This window comes from Pichia membranifaciens, assembly GCF_001661235.1.
Source record: "Pichia membranifaciens NRRL Y-2026 unplaced genomic scaffold PICMEscaffold_2, whole genome shotgun sequence".
Classification (NCBI taxonomy): domain Eukaryota; kingdom Fungi; phylum Ascomycota; class Pichiomycetes; order Pichiales; family Pichiaceae; genus Pichia; species Pichia membranifaciens.
In genome coordinates this window covers 1,822,646-1,839,866 of record NW_017566983.1, presented here as the reverse complement: position 1 = coordinate 1,839,866, position 17,221 = coordinate 1,822,646, and the positions used below count along the sequence as shown (strand labels likewise).

General features: G+C 49.4%; 9 protein-coding genes across 9 annotated transcripts; 2 read left to right on the top strand and 7 right to left on the bottom strand.

Moving 5' to 3' along the window:
* Window positions 1-181: 181 nt before the first annotated feature.
* PICMEDRAFT_71903 (hypothetical protein) lies at window positions 182-4,498 on the top strand (the record flags this gene model as incomplete). Its single annotated transcript, XM_019164044.1, has 1 exon — window positions 182-4,498. One exon carries the CDS (start codon window positions 182-184, stop codon window positions 4,496-4,498), a length of 4,317 nt encoding a protein of 1,438 aa, XP_019018999.1.
* Window positions 4,499-4,664: 166 nt separating this feature from the next.
* PICMEDRAFT_71902 (hypothetical protein) lies at window positions 4,665-6,299 on the bottom strand (the record flags this gene model as incomplete). Its single annotated transcript, XM_019164043.1, has 1 exon — window positions 4,665-6,299. The coding sequence occupies one exon, from the start codon at window positions 6,297-6,299 to the stop codon at window positions 4,665-4,667; it is 1,635 nt and encodes a 544-aa protein (XP_019018998.1).
* Window positions 6,300-8,038: 1,739 nt separating this feature from the next.
* PICMEDRAFT_58242 (hypothetical protein) lies at window positions 8,039-8,737 on the top strand (the record flags this gene model as incomplete). The annotated part of the gene is made up of 1 exon (XM_019163288.1): window positions 8,039-8,737. The coding sequence occupies one exon, from the start codon at window positions 8,039-8,041 to the stop codon at window positions 8,735-8,737; it is 699 nt and encodes a 232-aa protein (XP_019018997.1).
* A 211-nt stretch (window positions 8,738-8,948) lies between these two features.
* On the bottom strand, window positions 8,949-10,145 carry PICMEDRAFT_71900 (hypothetical protein; the record flags this gene model as incomplete). The annotated part of the gene is made up of 1 exon (XM_019164042.1): window positions 8,949-10,145. The coding sequence occupies one exon, from the start codon at window positions 10,143-10,145 to the stop codon at window positions 8,949-8,951; it is 1,197 nt and encodes a 398-aa protein (XP_019018996.1).
* PICMEDRAFT_15758 (hypothetical protein) lies at window positions 9,992-11,631 on the bottom strand. The gene has a single exon (XM_019160950.1). It carries the CDS (start codon window positions 11,263-11,265, stop codon window positions 10,378-10,380), a length of 888 nt encoding a protein of 295 aa, XP_019018995.1. The 5' UTR covers window positions 11,266-11,631; the 3' UTR covers window positions 9,992-10,377.
* Window positions 11,632-11,887: 256 nt separating this feature from the next.
* PICMEDRAFT_71898 (hypothetical protein) lies at window positions 11,888-12,223 on the bottom strand (the record flags this gene model as incomplete). Its single annotated transcript, XM_019164041.1, has 1 exon — window positions 11,888-12,223. One exon carries the CDS (start codon window positions 12,221-12,223, stop codon window positions 11,888-11,890), a length of 336 nt encoding a protein of 111 aa, XP_019018994.1.
* Window positions 12,224-12,618: 395 nt separating this feature from the next.
* On the bottom strand, window positions 12,619-13,451 carry PICMEDRAFT_50902 (hypothetical protein; the record flags this gene model as incomplete). Its single annotated transcript, XM_019163148.1, has 2 exons — window positions 12,892-13,451; window positions 12,619-12,846 (listed from the first exon to the last, which is right to left on the bottom strand). The coding sequence occupies exons 1-2, from the start codon at window positions 13,405-13,407 to the stop codon at window positions 12,619-12,621; spliced, it is 744 nt and encodes a 247-aa protein (XP_019018993.1). The 5' UTR covers window positions 13,408-13,451.
* A 140-nt stretch (window positions 13,452-13,591) lies between these two features.
* On the bottom strand, window positions 13,592-14,991 carry PICMEDRAFT_15756 (hypothetical protein). Its single transcript, XM_019160949.1, has one exon. The coding sequence runs from the start codon at window positions 14,966-14,968 to the stop codon at window positions 13,955-13,957; it is 1,014 nt and encodes a 337-aa protein (XP_019018992.1). The 5' UTR covers window positions 14,969-14,991; the 3' UTR covers window positions 13,592-13,954.
* Window positions 14,992-15,310: 319 nt separating this feature from the next.
* On the bottom strand, window positions 15,311-16,825 carry PICMEDRAFT_76891 (hypothetical protein). Its single transcript, XM_019164953.1, has one exon. The coding sequence runs from the start codon at window positions 16,763-16,765 to the stop codon at window positions 15,533-15,535; it is 1,233 nt and encodes a 410-aa protein (XP_019018991.1). The 5' UTR covers window positions 16,766-16,825; the 3' UTR covers window positions 15,311-15,532.
* Between the last annotated feature and the right edge of the window lie 396 nt (window positions 16,826-17,221).

The following is a 17,221-nucleotide window of genomic DNA, read 5'->3' as shown; positions in this document are numbered from 1 at the left end:
GAACATGACAGATACACGACTTTGGAGTTTCTCTCTTTCTCGCGGGAGCTTCTGCGTTTATTTTTATTTTTATTTTGGCGCTGGTGCTCAGCACAAGTTGATTTCGTTGATGAACCATAACCTGGAACACCTTAATGATGCTGTCAATTAGGAAGAGTAGGAGCACTGTAAAGCCAAAGTCATGTCCTCCCAAGAATGGCCACGCTACCAGGAGGCCTTAGAGGGCTTTCTCCAATCTTCGCAAGGTAATTTAACGCCAGCCACTAGCTCACGGGTTGCCAAGGCTCGTGAAAAATTGAAGAAGTTGACGAAGATCCAGTTTAGTGACTTGAGCACAGATGTATACGATGAGATGCAGCGAAGAGAATCCACACGGTTAGATCCAGAAAATACGAGTCTTCCGAAATATCTTGCTTCCCAACCAAATTACCATCCAAAAAGAAATCAAGCAAGACAAAAATTGGCTGCTTTACCCCCTTCTAGGTTCAAAGACTTGGTGAACGATGTTCTGTTTGAAATCGGGAATAGAATGCATAAAGAAGATAAGGTGGTTTCGAAAACTAAGAACCAAAAGAGTGGTGGCAATATTGAGCGTGAGAAGGATAACATTACTAGTCAAGAGAGTGATGTTGCAGATATTCACAACAATAACAATGACGGTCCTTTTGACACTCAACCTGATTTTCATGCCAGCGGCCATGCTAATGGGACCGGAAGTGACCCAACTGGTAATTTGAAAATTGATGTCAGTAAGACACAGCAATTCAATGATGATTTCTTCTCAGATTTGAAAACCCCTCAGACGTCAGACTTTCTGGGAACAACTAAAAGCCCCGCTACCCCTTCCCAACGAGAGATCAAGCCAACCACTTTGGTTCCTAAAAAATCAGAACTGACCTGGTCAAGTGATGAAGATGATGATCGTGAGGATCAACAGGATACCAATCACAATGCTAATATTTCTCAAGAAGACCTTGTCAATGCTACCCATAATTTGTTTGAAAAAGATATAGAGAAATCTCACAAGCCCGAGGAAGCTGATTTCGACACTATTAACCGGTCGCCAGAAAAGGAACTTAACTTTGGTAATAACGAAATATTAGACACGCATACCCTCCGCCACGATGAATCGAATACTGGGACTGATAGCACCTCTCTGAAAAATGAGTTGCAGGAATTAAGGTTCAAGATTGATGAATTGGAACACGAAAATTCACATTTGAAAGCTTTAGCAACCCAGCAGCAAGAGCTACAATCTGAAAACTTTAATCTGAAAAGCCAGCTGGAAAACTTGAATCAGAATCATAGAGATGTAAACAATCATCTGGAAAATATGACAAATCAGTTTGCGGATTACGATGAAATGAAACAAGAACTGTATGATGTAAAGGGTAAGCTGAGTGCACAATCTGAAGAACTAGACACACTCAGGCAAATGACAGATATCGGTCAAGAAAAACAGTTGAGTGTGGAAGATAGCAGGGAATTCGATACTTTGAAAACCTATCTTGATAAAGTGTTAGAAGAAAACGAAGAACTCAAAAGCAGGCTAGCTACCATTACATCTACAAACTCGGATAACGGTGCTAAGCATTTAGAAGAATTAGAGAATTTGAGAGAGCAGCATGAAGATTTGTCCCAATCTCATAAAATTTTGAACGAAAACTACAAGATTTTGAAAACTCACTCCGATGATCTTTCGAAAACGCTTGAAAAACACCAAGCTAATGCAACAACAGCCGCCACAAAAAATGTCATTAATACAAATATCCAAGCAAACACTTCGGCAGTTCTTGATTGGCAAAACAAATTTGAGACATTGCGCTCAAATCATATCCAATTAAAACTATCTTCATTGAGTCAACTACCAAAATTTGCCGATAAAAAAGCGTTTAGTCCAAATGGTCTTATCTCCATTCAAAGCATCTCCAATGTTAATGCCTCGTTGGAAACTATTTTAATTTACATGGATTCTAGGGATGACTCAGACGAGTCATTAATTGACCCCTCAGTTTTGTTCGAACGCGTGGCCAATTTTGTTAGCAACGCTAATGTGCTATCAAAGGAAGTTGTTGTCTCCTCTAATGATAGAAATTATGTCCGCATTGAAGAGAAAAAGAGAATATTGAAAAACGCAATTTCTAATGCTTTATCAACAACTAAGCATTTTGCCCTCTACCGTCATATATTACCTCAACTTGTTCTGAACGCAGCGTTGAATGATGTCTATTTCTCTATCTGTTCTCTAATCTCATTGGCTAAAATTCGTGGCGATGGCACAAAAGGCGTTCCACAAATCAAAACCGATTACCTGGAAGACAATGCAACCATCACGGCCACTCCCGTTGCACTCAAAAAGATTAGTGAAATTGAAGAAAGGTCACCCTCGTATGGTTCTATTCAGGCTGCAAATAATACTGAAACCTCTGTGAGACCTTTGAGAATCACTCAGCGTTTGGCCTCTGGCTCTACCTTAGATCTGAATGAGTTTTCCAAACCAGGACAGCCAAATGGATCGAGAAGTGGTTCTCCTATGGGTCGTAAAATTTTGGGTAGTCCGATTCTTCCAGTCATTGCAGCTGGCAAGAAGAACAGTGAGATTGATACTGTCAAGTTGGTCCCTAATGTGAAAAGGGGCGTAACAAGAAATGGAAGTGTGGAAAATATCAAAGATTCAGTGATAAAGTCTGGTTTGAATTCCCCAGTTGATGGTGAATCACCGTTGGACAATGTCAAACAATTCAGTAACTCAAACAATAGTAAGTTGTCAGTTTCTAATCTTGCTTCAAAGTTTTCTTCTCCTGAACATGAAAATAATAGCACCACCAGCGTGTCAAAAAGCAATGCACCTTCCCCTTCTCGTGGTAAAAATATTGTTGATAAACTTAAAAAGTTTGATACCTCGGTTGACGATTTAAGTATCGCAAGTAATGGCAAGGGATCACCTAGTTCTTCAAAAGTGAAAGTCGGTCATGATGTTGCAAAGGCTTTTGACAAATTCGGTGCGAAAAGACGCAGTGTCGATTTGAATTCGGACGTCATCGCTAAAGATGAACTAAGGGAACATTCGAAGGAGAACAATATTGACAACTCAGAAAAATCACTGAGTAAGGAGACCCTCAAGGATTCTAGCAAAGTTTTGCACAACAAAGATTTGAATACAGTGAACGACGTTGCGAACCGTAATCCTTTTATTGATGGCTCTGTTGGCTCTAAAAAAGGAGGGTTGTTCAGCACCGATGATCAAACAGATATGTCTTTGAAACAGAGAATGAAGGAAAGTGCTAATAGTGGGTTGGAAACTGAGGCAGATGATGAAAACAACGAAAAGGATGTTTTTGGTTTGGATAAAGAACAACACACTAAAAACTATACTGGTGAAAGTGCTTCTGATTTGAAATTGAATAGTGAAGGATGTTCAAGCAAAGAAGTTTTACCTGAGCATGAAAGTTCTTTAAGGGTCAGCAAAGAGCCTTTGACTGATATCAAGTCTGAAAAAAGTGGAAAGGTTTTAGTTCAGGCTGATAATGAAGGCAAATCGAAGAATGTTGATAATATATCAAATGTTGTTGGAGATGATGTTGAAACTTTCGACGGTGACAAATACTTCAATGCCCCAGATCATGAGAAGAAAGAAAAAAATCCTTCTGCAGCCTCGGAAGAAAGCTTACCGGAATTGAAAGCCCCTTATTCAGCAAAGTCAAATGCCAAAGTTGAGCCATTAAACCTCAATTCTGGAACTTCCTCAGAGAAGCTCAATGGTATAGATGCCAAAACTAATGACGCTGAAGAGGATGAGGACTTCAACAATTATGGCACAACCAAGGATGTTTTAGCAGTCAATGATCCTCTACCTTCCGCAGGAAGTGCTTTAGATATAGATGAAAATCTTGTTAGAAGAGTAAGCAAGAGGCAAAGTTACAGAAAAAGTGTTCTGACCAACAATGTAAGTGCTCAACCTGACACTGACAAACAGGGCTGGAATTATAACGGAGAAAGTGAGGAGGAAGAGGAAGAAGAGTTTGATGTTGACAAATTCAATACTTTGAATCCAGACAATACGCTAAGAGAATTATTGTTGTATCTTGAACATCAAACTGTTGAGGTCATCGGCGCCATCCAAAAAACCCTACAAAGCATACGTGATCCAAAGGCAACGAAGGGATTACTCAGGAGCGGTACTGCTGAGATCAACTCAGTTGTCAAACAGATGGCTGAAGGTACAAGTACTTTGATGAACCAAAGTAGATATAGTGAGTCTATGGGTCATGCCAAGTATGTGGTGGGCGTCTTAGAAGACTGTGTCCAACGTATGGAAACGTTATATGGTAAAGACACCAGTAGCGATGGTGAGTATGCAGGGAAGAATTTCAAGCAACGGAGTGCAGGTATTGCGTTTGATGTTGCTAGGAGTACCAAGGAGTTGGTGAAAACAGTGGAAGAAGCTAGTCTTCGTGATGAGATTGCGGTGCTAGATTCAAGACTAAGAAGGGATTGAGTCTAGAATGGGTTACCTTTTTTTTTCTTCTCAAAAAGTTTAGTATGGTTCTAAATTCTTAGCTACGGATAAAAGTATAAAATGTGTAAATACTATTATGAAAGCTTATACTTAATAAGATGATAGTCAGCAAAAAGAAAAAAGTTAGGGAGAATTGTACCGAGTTTCAGTGTGCTGCGGAAGGAAGATCAGCCATCTTCAAAGATTCACCAATGTGTATAGGTTGAATAATGGGCTCGGAGGAGCGATCTGAAGCATTGGACTGCTCTGTGTAGTCATCCTCCTCGTCTGTGTCATCTTCGTTGCGTTGGTCATCGTCGTCATCGTTGTCATCGTTGTCATCGTCGTTATCGTCGTTATCGTCATCGCCGATGTCATCGTCGTCTTCAGCGTCGTTATCTTGCGTATCGTTTGCTGAGCCTTGTTTCCTTCTCGATTGCATTTTTCTGTGCTCTTTCTTTTTCTTTTTCAAGTGTGAAGAAAACACTATGAATGCAGCAGACGATCCATGGACAATGATGGAGACGACGACAAGGAATGATACTAGCGGGAAAATGGAGTTGATCAACTGCGCCATCTTGACATTGTCCGGAACGTCTCCGACGACTGGGCCGTGAGCAACCCCTTGAGCGTCCACTTCCAAATCGGATATCGCAAGGATGCATGCAAAGATCCCGCTGACGCCGATTGGACCAAAGTGGCCGACAAAGATGGCCTCCTTGAAAGAACGGATTTCAGGGTTGATTTTGTAGTGCATGAGGACTGCTGGGAATCTTCTGAGAGTCAAGAAAACAATGGCAAGAACAACCAATCTCCAAGCGTTGAGACCCAAGGCCGCGTTGTTGAACTGTTCCCAGGGGACAATCGAGCCGAAGTAGATGAAGTAGGAGATGTTTAGGAAGACGTCGAGGGAGTCGATGAAGCTCTCGTCTTCTCTGCGCCGGACGTACCAGTCGTCCCAGACAAAGCCGCAGCCTGCACAGAAAGACGCAAGCAAGTCGTCGATGCCGAGGATGGGGGAGATGCCGGCGCAGAAGAAGGCGACGGCGACGGGGAAGAAGATGTTGGACTCGTTGTCGATGAGGTCGTATTTCTTGGCGAGCCTGACGGCCCAGCTGGACGCGTAGCCGAGAGAGGCGCCGAGCACGCATCCAAAGAGACACTCGTAGAGGACGGTGATGCAGATGAAGTTCTTGGCTATCTGGCTGCTGTTGCCGGAGTGGACGATGATGTTGAGGGCGAGGTAGACGAAGGGGACGGCGAGGCCGTCGTTGCAGGCGGACTCTGCGGTGAGGAGGCGCTTCAAGTGCAGCGGGACGTACTTGGAGGCGAACTTGCTCTTGCCGATGATGGCCTGGGCCAAGACGGGGTCTGTGGCGGTCACGCACGCGGAGACAAGCAGGCCCCAGGCAAACGAGTAGCCCGGCACGAGCCAGTGCACGAAGGCCGCAAACACAAGCCACCCGACCACCATGGCAAAGAAGAGCAGCGTGCACAACGGCGTCCTCTTGTGGTACACGTACCGCGGCGGGAGCTCGATTCCGACTGCCACGAGCTCGATGCAGAGCAGGATCCGGGATATCTCGAGCGTGTTGTACAGCGGGTTTCCCCACGCGTGCGGGTCGAACCACCCGAAGCAGTGCGGTCCGATCACTAACCCGAACACCGCAGACACCGTGGCCTCACCGAAGAAGAGCTTCTCCTTCACCACCGACGAGCACAGGGCAAACAAGACGGTGAAAAATCCTAGACACGCATATGCGACGTGCGTTCTGTCTGGGTCCAGTTGGTTCCAAACCATGAAAAGTAGCGCCCACAAGTGTCAGCGATGCAGCGCAGTCTGGACTACACATGCTGGGCCCAGCCTGTGCAGGGTCCTGCCACATGTGCCCATCTTCAACCGTTGCTGGACCGTTTCCTGTCTGACTGTCTGTCTGTCTGTCTGTCTGTCTGTCTGTCTGTCTGTCTGTCCTCGTCTGCCCCGCACCCCCCAAGCCGCGCCACGCATTGGGCCGATCGGCCCCGCACTTTTTTCCCCGCCCAAAACGGCAGTTCCCGCCCCCGTCCCCAACCCGCTTTTGGGGTCCTCTCTGCTCCGCCTACGTCATCTTTCTCCCTTCCCTCGGCCCCGACGTACGGGGAAAACTGTCTGTCGGAATATGGGGGCACCGGACGGCGGCAGCAACGGCGGCGACGGCTGCAGAGGGAAATTGGCCGCGGACGTCTGGCAGGGCAGAGCCAGCAATGACATCACCGGCGGCGCTGCCCGCAACGGCCGGACGTAGGCGGCGGGGGAAGGAGGGCGCATGTCCGGGCCGGACATAGTGGGGCGGCCCCCAGATCGTGGTGCAGATCGTGCGGGCGTCGAGCAGGGGCGGATTAGGTTGCATAGATGATGTCTGATGTGTAATTTTCACCCGCTTTGGATCTGCGGCCGAGGGCTGGCGTGCATGGTCGAGGATGTGGGCAGCCAGAAGGAATTTGCGGCAGAAGAGGTCGGAGATGGGTTGTTGTGTTGTGTCGGGGACGAAGACTTGCGGTGGGGGCAGCACCGGCAGACAGCATCGGCAGACAGCATCGGCAGAACCAAGCCGCTACACCCGGTTGCCAGAGAGTGCTGTGCCCAGGATGACGAACCACGTCTCGGTGTTGGGCGGCGCCCACGCACAGCAGCAGCAGCAGCAGCAGCAGAGCCAGCAGAGCCAGCAGCCCTACCACAGAGGCGAGCCCTACGGCGACGCCGAGGCCTTGTCCCTGGCCGCAAACGTGGAGCAGATCCCCCTCCCCCGCTACAGCAGCAGCACGCCGGTGCCGCCTCCGGCAGCAGGCTACTACGCCGCCCCAGCAGCGACAGCGTCGTCCCCCGCCTACCCCGGCTTCAGCAGCCACGCCGGCAAGCTGTTCGCCTCCAGCACGAACGTGAACCCGGCGCTCAACAGCTCGTCCGCCGGCGGACCCTCGAACCCGGGGCCAGCTGCGGCCTCGGCCTCGGCCTCCATCGCACAGCAGACATACAACACCCAGTATGCACCCCCGATGTTCACCCAGTCGTCATACGCCTCGAGCTACAGCCCGCAGTTCCGCTCCCACAACGCCTGGGAGAAACCGCAGCCGCCGCATAGTGGTGGCACATACGTTCCGCCCTACCCGTCCTCCTCTTCTGCCGCCGCAGCCATCCCAGACGACAGCTCGAACCCCTCCCTCAGCAGCAGGTACGACCACATCAGCAACTCGCTCTCGGATTTGGCAAGAATCACGTTGGAAATCGAGCCACTGGTTAGTTCGAGTACAAGCCCGGCAAAAATACCCAAAGACCTGGTCCTGAAGGGTCTCGAAAACCTGCAACATCTCCAGCACGTCTATTCGGACTGGTTGAAGTACCTGAACATCAACAATACCCAGAGCTTCAACAAGATCGAAAAGCAGGCTGTACGCACGTTGTCGCTAATGAACAATTTCGAAAATGAGCAGGCCAACGATGATGACACTGCCGCTGTTTTGGAACCAGGCTCCAAAAAGATGAAGGCTTCCCCCCACATGATGCCTGACTCGACTTCTTCGATGTCGCTCTCGCTCACTTCCCCGGTGTTCACCGCTAAACAGGGAGAGGAAAGGTCTTCCCGGCCACCGAAAAGAATATCAAGCTCCGGAATTTCAAACTCGAAAATAAACTCCTCCCTTTCTTCGGCTTCGTCCTTGGACTTGGGAACCTTTCCGATGTCCACCAGTGCTCCTCCGATGGGCGGTTCCGCTGCTTCCGGTCCTCTCAGCGGCAATAATGCATCGGCAGGGAATAGCAACGACTACGGCTTTGGATACGGATACCAGCAATACCACTACCAGCAGTATCAGTACCAGCCGTCGCTGCAAATTCTTCATGAGAACTCGTCAACCACAAGCTACGACAAGGAATCCATAACTAGGCCAAAGTTGCTGATTTCGGAGAGCATAAACCAACACAGCAAAAGCAACAACATTAGCGACGTCAGGGGCGATGGTATGGCTGACCCGGCCGACTTGATAACCATTCATGTCGCAAGCATGGAATGCATGCATTGCTCGTCGAAGGGCACGCCGGAATGGAGAAGAGGTCCCGGTGGTGAAAGGACACTATGTAATGCGTGTGGCTTGTTCTACTCCAAGTTGGTCAAAAAGTACGGAGAAAACGATGCGAAAGCCATTATGGCGAATAGGAAGAAAATGGGCAAAAGCATGGATAGGAGGTTATCCATAACTTGATCCGGTGTACAAAACATATTATAATCTAACTCAAAGCAAAACGATCAAACCAAATCAATCAAATTCCGTTTTTCTGCATTTTTCTGACTCAATTACTTCACTCTCGTTTGATGTAAGTTCTTTTTTTTTATTTTCATTTGTTTCTTTATATATATGTGTATATATGTATTTTGGATAAAATTACAAAGTTTTTATTGGTGTCTAAAGATCATTAGTAAACATGGACTTCGTATATGACGAAAGGTTCATAGTCTGTGTCGACCAAAGACGCATATTCATGCAAACTGTTATCCTTGACAACCTTCCCTTTGTTGTCCTTGGTGAAGGCATTTCCTCCGAGGTAGCCAAACCTCTCAATGCAGTCAGCCTTGGCCTTGCCCAAGTCCTTGGCGTTGTTCACCTTGAGGATGTAGCAGTAGAACGTTGGGGGGAGGCCATATCTGAGAACACTCTCCACAAAAGCACGCAAGAGCTTGATGTGCACCCAGCAGATGGTGATCTCCGAGAAGGCCTCCTTCGAAAGCCTCATCAAGTCGTTTTTCAGGGTGGACTCCTGCTTCTGAGCGATGCTGAACTCGTTCTTCAACTTCTCGATTATTTCGTCCGAGTACTCAAAGTCTCTAGGGATCCACTTGTTTTCACGCGAGGCGGTGAGGAACTGGTTCTCATACTTCTTGAAGAGGGTGACGCCGTATAGAACGTACTCCGCGTCGCTCGATATTTTGCGTGCGGACCGTGGCACAACGAAAGGCGAAACGGACTCGTAGGAGTCCAAGAACTGTGATTCGAGCGAGGAAGGGACCGCCAGGAGCACCGTCTTGAGGTGGTCCGATCCGAGAACAAAGTCGTCCTTCGACACGACGCCGTGGAGCGACTTGACCGAGAGGTCGCCGTTCTGCTTGCGCTGGCACGCCAGCAAGTTCGACTTGGCGTTGTTGTAGATCTGGTACTGGGAACGGAGATCCGAGTCCAACTGCAAGCCCTCGTTGGAGATCAGCTTTATCAGCTCCTCGATCGACTTGTCGAGACGGAATCTCGACTGTTTCCACTGGAACTTCTCGAAGTAATCAATTGGGTCCATTCCGTCGACCTTCAGCTTTGGCAGGTTGGCCCCTATGTTGCTGCTGCCGCTGCCGAGGCCGCTGACACCGCTGCCGCTGCTAACCAAGTTCGAGATCGTCTCCAACACTTTCGAAATCGACGTGTGCAATTGGTGGTCAAGCTTCCCAAGCTCCTCACTCTGCTGCACGAGCGAGTCCAACGTGCCGACCTTGAAGCTGGGGAATTGCACCTCACGGAGCTCCACCTTGCCCGAATTCACGTTTGCTTCAAGCCACTGCGAAATCGAGCTCTTCGACCCGGACGTGGTCGGCAAGGAAAGAAGAAGATAGTCTGATGCCGCTGCCATGCTTCTGCGTGTGCTTCTGCTTCTGCTTCTGCTTGTCTGTGTCCTTCTCTGGGCTTGCTGCGCTTCGCTACGCCCCGTCCTGCCCGTCGCCTCCTCCTCAAGATAGTAGGTGGCTGCATAAAAGCTCAGCGTCCTCTTTCCCTTTCCGCTCTGGCCTCACCTTCTTACTGTCTACACACTATAAAAGCCCGCGACCTCCGGCCTGTCGCGGTGCACAGGTGCGTCTTTGTCTTCACTCCTCTATCTCAGCGTCTTCGGCCGTTTCAGCCGTCTGGAGAGATCTTTCCTGCTCCTCGGGCTCCTGGAGGTCCTCGAGGTCGAGCTCTTGGTCGTCATCGTGGTCGTGGTCGTGGTCGTGGTCGTCAAAGTCATCGTCTTCCTCATCTTCTTCATCGTCCTCGTCTTCATCCTCTTCCTCTTCCGCGTGCTCGTCCTCGGGCTCCTCGTCCTGGCCACCCTCGTTGGCCACGTCGTCGTAGTCGACCTCGTTGTCTCTCACCTGGTTGAGCTCCATCCGCTCCCGCTCAAGCTCGGACTCCCGCAGCTTCTCGTCGTCCCGCTTGTTCTCTGCCGCCAGCTTCCCACTCAACTCGCTCTTCATCTTGCCCACGTCGGACGAGATGAACTCCCGCACCTTGTTGATCTCGAAGGTCCACTTGCGGTCCATTTCCTTGAGCATGCCAATCTTGCGCTGGTAGTACTTGTCGTGGAGCTGCACAAGCCGGAACTTCTTCACGTCCGAGTCTGCCAGTATGCGCTGGAGCTTCTCATTCGAGTCCTCCGGAATGAGGAACTGCTCCTTGTCGATGGCGCCGCTTTCCCGACTGCTCCAGAGCAGCTCCCGCACGCTGTCCAACGGTATGTCCAGCGTCTTGATAAACTCATCGTACTCGGTGGCGCCCTCGGCCTCCTGTGCGTCCATGTCCACGTCTGCCTCAGCGTCCGGGGCCCCCTCGCCGACCCGAGTGAGGTCCGCAATGTCGTGGATCTTCAACTCGGGCAACCGCTCCAACGCCTCATGTAGCGCGTTCCACTGCTGATTGTTCTTGAACGTCTGTATCTCCCACTTCAGCAAAAACGTGTTGGACACACTCGAGTCCCCGCTCTTGACCTTTTTCATGTTGTCCTCGTTAGTTTTGAAACAGTCGCTTTTGAATGCGTTTTTCGCCTGCACCAACCGCACGGTGTCGAATATCAGCTCCGACTGAAGCGCATTCAGTCCGGCAACCTCGTCCTGGCTGACGGTCTTGCCATCCCCGTCCTGTGATGCGCTTTTTCGTGGTAGAAACTCCTTGAGTTTTCCAAGTGTCTCCTGCGTCAGTGTGCACGAATCTTCGAGTGCTCTCCTGTATTTTGCTGACGTCTCTGAATCCCTCATATTTCCTACCTATTGCTGTACCTTGTCTGGTCTCTCTGGGAATCGTCTTGCCCGTCTCTGCACCTCCTTCCCCCGTCTACACCTTTTCCAGAGCTGGATTTGGCATGCATGCCCGTCTCTGCAAAGCATTTTCTATGCGCGTATGGCGCAAACAGACAGATCCCCTGCCTCTTTCAAACCGGCCACACCAGTCAGTGGGTTGCGCCTCTAGGTCTTGCACTGAACTGAAGTCATCTAGATCAACTAAATATAAAACCTATATCCGTGTATATAATGTGCTGTGCACTAGCGTGCGGTGCACTACTATATCGTTACTCTAAAACATCTCTCGCCTGGCGGCAAGGGTTGGCGTCTTCGGCTGGCATCAGATGCTCTTGGCCAGCTTGGCCAAGTCCTCCAGGGAGGCGTCCGCAGGAACGTCGACGTTCTTCTCCGTGAGCACAGCTTCCAACTCATCCTTGGACAGCTTGTCGTAGTCTACCAAAACTGCAGACTCCTCTGTCGTGGTAGTAGTGCCTTCTTTTCCTGCCTCCTTCTCTCCCTGGCCGCTGCTTTCCGGTTTGTCCGCCTTCTTCGTCTGGCACGAGAACGGATTCAAGTGAGGATAGGTCTTGAAGAAAAGCGATGCTGCTCCGATTATGACAAGGCCCGAAACGGCCGCAATCGACGCTTGGCGTTGTGTTTTCTTTGAGAGCTGCATGTCGTGGTGCTAAGGTTTGACGTTCTGTTCGTGATCGTTCCCACTAGAAGTATTTGCCTACTGTGGTCTAGAGAGTGCTTTCGAAGAAAGAGCACACTGTGACTGTTTTCCAGGGGAACCAGCAAACCCCCAGCTGTACCAGCAACAGCAACCACAGCCTCCTCCTCAGGCCTCTGGCTGGCCCCACCCACTCTTTCTCTCGTCCTCCCAAACAAACACCCCAGTTTCGCTTATCGCGTTCGGTCGCAAAATGTCGCCAGATATGCCTAACTGGGCAGGCGTATCCGCTTCCGCTACGGGATATGCGACGGGAAGCCCTGGCTGACTTCGGGGCAGGCAGGGCAGAGGGTAGGGCAGAAATGGAGTCGGGGAGTGACGAGGGGGGAAGAGAGCCTCTAGAGGTGCAGAGACCCTTCATCGACGTCCTGCGAGTGCTGGTAGTGGTACTCGTCGTTGCCAAGAGCGCCGATGTACGCGTAGCCGCCGAACCCACCGACAAAGTAGCCGCTGTCGACAACAAACTCGGTCCACACGCTGCTGTGTACGCGGTTGCCGTCGCCGGGGAACCAGCTTCCGGTTTCTCTGTGTGCGGAGAGGAAGCACTGTTGGATGCGGTCGGCTTCCTGGTGGGTGATGTATCTGGAGTCGAAGGCGTCGAGGGCGTCGACGGGATCGAAAGCGTCGTCGCCGGCGACCCGGAGAAGCCTGAAGTGGCCTCTCAAGTTCACCCGGGGCATCCCGTACATGCTCCCGGGGCTGGCACCGGGCCAGTCTGCGTCGAACTCGCTACTGTCAACGGTGTAGGTGACGCTGCTGTCGTATCCGGCCTGCACGGCTATGTTGCGCCAGTTGTGGCTCATCTTGATGAACAAGAGAACGGGGTCCCCGCTGTCGAAACAGTCAATGGCGTATTCCGGAAACGACATTGCCACGGTGTCGTTTCCGTGCTCAAACTGCGTGTTGATCATGGCAACTGTGTTGTTGCCCACCAACCTTCTTGCGACTCTCGAGGCAGTCCGGGAGTCCCTGTAGACGTGTTTGGGGCGTTTAAATGGATTGTCGTTGCTCTCTTCAGATCCTTCGCAGTGCTCAGCCCTCAAAATTTGTTGTGCATTGCATTCACCCACAATGCTCAGAAGCAACCATACGCCAATGCACAGCGATAGCACCCTCAGAGAAAGCATTGTGTCTAGTCTGTTACGCTAGGGACTTACTCTCAAACTGAAACATCTGACCGAGAAGGATGCCCTTAAAAGTCATCTCTGAGCAGTGTCAAATGCCTTTGAAGCGTCCCGAAATTTTCCAAGACACCTTTTGAGCCGTTATCCGCGAGAGCTCGATTTTGACGGCTCCGCCCGGTTTTGCTACGCATCATGCTTACATTACACTCCAGGTAAAGAGGGGCTATTCCTTGAGCATACCTTTGTCGAAACTTCACATGGCTATAAAAAAAGTATTAGCGTATACAAAAAAAATTAAGAAAATGAAACAGTGACCTGGTTGGGCTTTTTGGAGCATTCGAAACTACGAAAACCGTAGAAAAAAATTGGAAACTATATCGTCCATAATCAGTCCCAACCAATCATCATACTAACGGCCTGGATTCTCGTTAAAAAGAACGCAAAAATAAGAAAACAAGGATTTCATCACGTTTTGCCATGTAATTGTAGCTCGAGGCAACATTTTTCTCTTCAGACATAAAAAATTAATTGGTAGCAGTGTGTATCAGGCCTAGATTAAAGCACAACCCTCAAACTCTCTTTCTTCAAGAACTCCTTCTGATTCAGCATCAACAGTTTCTTGCTGATAAACAACTACTGGGTCATCTGAACGTGGATGGGACATTTGCTTTCTTTCCCTACTGATTTTGTTCCAGTGATGCTTTCTCTCCCTGCCAGCTTTTCTCCAGTGGTTGAAATCAAAGTCTTCAGGGCCTTCATCTTCATCACAGTCTGAGTCGGAACCTTCATCAGAGCCTTCATCTTCGCATTCAACGCAGCCTTCGTTGTCTTCGTTGTCTTCGTTGTTGTCCTCATCGTCGTCTTCATCACAGTCCTCATCGTCATCTTCATCAGGGTCTTCATTTTCACCGCACTCACCACAGTCCTCGTCAAAGTCTTCATCCCAGTCCTCTGCACATTCCTCGTCACAGTCAGAGTCGAAATCGGAATCGGAGTCGGAGTCGCAGTCAGAGTCAAAATCGGAGTCGGAGCTAGAACCAAAATCTGAATCTGGACCATTTTCTTCATCATCCTCGTCATATCTTGAAGGGAAATGAGGTCTTCTTTGCATTTCTCTTCTCTTCGAAGGTCTTGATGGCCCTGCAGGTCCTCTCAAAGGTTCAAATCTATGATGTTGCTTCTTGTTGAATAGAGAAGGATGGATCTGCTTTCCACGATATGAGGAGTGATGATCCTTCCAATATCTGGCATTGCCAAACTTGAATTCTTCACCTTCGGAGCAATCACCAACCTCTTTTTCTTCTTCATCACTATCACTCTTCGTCACGACAGGGCGATTGTGACTTTTAGAACTTCTGTGATGCCTTTTAGAGTCTCCTTTTGTAAGCTTTGTTGGCTTGGTTTCTGGTTCAAGGACAGAAGAAAGAGAGTCGTAAACTTTTTTGAAAAGTCTATCATACAACGCCATATCGCTCTCCGGCTTTGCATCTTTCGATGGAACAATCGGAGCACCTTGGACCAATGTTACCAAGACACAAGTTGCTGCTAGATTTGTAAATCTCATTTTGTTGTCTACAGTCGTTTACTAAAGAAAGCAAAGCATGAAGGGTATAAGATTGGAGTAGTTGCTATGCAAGAAGGTTTTGCTTTGAAAGCGGGTATGTCACTTTTTATTAAGGAGAGAAAAAAACCGCTGCGCCTCCCTTATTTCAGGCTCCTGCAGAACCGAATAAAAATTCGTGAAAGGCGAAGCTTAGTTGTATGGTGAGCCGAAAGTGGATCTGTGATTTTAAGCCACTAAATTTGTTCATCTATTTTACTAAGGAGGCGGAAAAAAGGTTTTAGGCAGAGAAGCAGTTCGGAGCCTCGTGTTGCCCAATCAGCGAGTGATAAAGGTTACATTTTTCGGGTTTTTGCTTGCTGCTGCTGCTGTGATTTTTTCACAGAGGCGCTGTAGTAGATTCATAGATAAACGTAAACTCTAGTTAGAAATAGAATAAATAAACAATTAGATAAGTGAAATGCCCAAGAGAAAAGTGAAAAAGGAATGAATAATTAAGAAGTTAAAAAAAGTAGACCCAGTAAGTGAAAATTAGAATTCGTTCGAAACTCGATATGGTAGCATAACTTAAAGCAATGCTTCAGCATCTAACTCGTCGTCAGAGTCAGCTGGTGGAGTGTACTTCTTCTTGTATTGCTTGCCAACCTTCTTCCAGTGCTTTCTTTGCTCCTTGCCGTAGTGTTTCCAGTGCTCACCTGGGGTTTCGACTGGCTCACCAGCTTCCATTAACTCGACGTCTTCATCGTCAGAATCGGCTGGTGGAGTGTACTTCTTCTTCTGGTCCTTGCCAATCTTCTTCCAGTGCTTCTTCTGGTCCTTACCGATCTTCTTCCAGTGGTCACCTGGAGTCTCAACTGGCTCACCAGCTTCCATTAACTCGACGTCTTCATCGTCAGAGTCGGCTGGTGGAGTGTACTTCTTCTTGTACTGCTTACCGACGTTCTTCCAGTGCTTCTTCTGATCCTTACCGATCTTCTTCCAGTGGTCACCTGGAGTCTCAACTGGTTCTTCGGCGAGCATGAACACAACTTCCATCATTTCGGAGTCGTCTTCGTCATCGGATTCGGTTGGTGGGGTGTACTTCTTCTTGTATTGCTTGCCAACCTTCTTCCAGTGCTTTCTTTGCTCCTTGCCGTAGTGTTTCCAGTGCTCACCTGGGGTTTCGACTGGCTCGCCGACTTCCATGAGTTCAGCCTCCTCGTCGTCGGAGTCTGCTGGTGGAGTGTACTTCTTCTTCTGGTCCTTGCCGACGTTCTTCCAGTGCTTCTTCTGGTCCTTACCGATCTTCTTCCAGTGGTCACCAGGAGTTTCGACCGGCTCGCCGTCTTCAATTGCTTCGACCTCTTCTTCTTCGTCGTCAGAGCAGGCTGGTGGAGAGTACTTCTTCTTGTACTGCTTGCCGACATTCTTCCAGTGCTTTCTCTGCTCCTTACCGTAGTGTTTCCAGTGCTCGCCTGGGGTTTCGACTGGCTCGCCAACTTCCATTTCTTCGACTTCTTCGTCTTCGTCGTCGGAGTCAGCTGGAGGCGTGTACTTCTTCTTGTACTGCTTGCCGATCTTCTTCCAGTACTTCTTCTGCTGCTTGCCGTAGTGTTTCCAGTGCTCACCAGGGGTTTCTGGGTCAGCAGCGCCGGCTTCCTCGTTGGACTCCATCAACGAAGAGATTGAGTCGACTAAGGAGTCGAGGAATCCCTTAGAGTTGGACACGTCCTTGGTGGCGGCGTCGTCAACGTTGATTGGGGCAGCTTGTGCGACTGCAAGAGCAGTCGTGGTTGCGGCGGTCAATGTTGTGAATCTCATTGTAGTGCTAGTGTGTGTGTGTAAAGCGTTGTTCCTGTTAGTGTTTGGATACCGAAAGAGACCACACAGGAGAAACAATGACAGATGCAGAGAACAATCCCATCGACTTCAAAAGTGCTGAGCGCAGCCCGTTCTTAAATAGAAAAAAAAAATCGATAACAGCCGGCCACGATCGCTGTGCACGCTCAGCCTTGTGAAACGGTGTGCCGGCGGTGACGGGGCGGCGAGCGAAGCCACTGACGGTCTTCCGGACTGGAGAAAAGGCTTGTGCCGGCTACCCGGCGCGCCGGTCGTTATCGCAGAACCGGGGGACCGGCCGGCGGAAGCCGGGGGGAATAGAGGAGGAAGGGCGCTGTGATTACGTCAGCAAATGAAAAAACGAAAAATGCGATTTACGTCAGCAAAAGCGGTGGCGGTGTAGTGCCTCTGTGGCGAGTGGGACAAGTGTGGCGGTAC

Coding starts and splice junctions, on each gene's coding strand:
- PICMEDRAFT_15758 (XM_019160950.1), bottom strand. CDS start 11,265: ATGAAAAAGGTCAAGAGCGGGGACTCGAGTGTGTCCAACACGTTTTTG.
- PICMEDRAFT_15756 (XM_019160949.1), bottom strand. CDS start 14,968: ATGAGATTTACAAATCTAGCAGCAACTTGTGTCTTGGTAACATTGGTC.
- PICMEDRAFT_76891 (XM_019164953.1), bottom strand. CDS start 16,765: ATGAGATTCACAACATTGACCGCCGCAACCACGACTGCTCTTGCAGTC.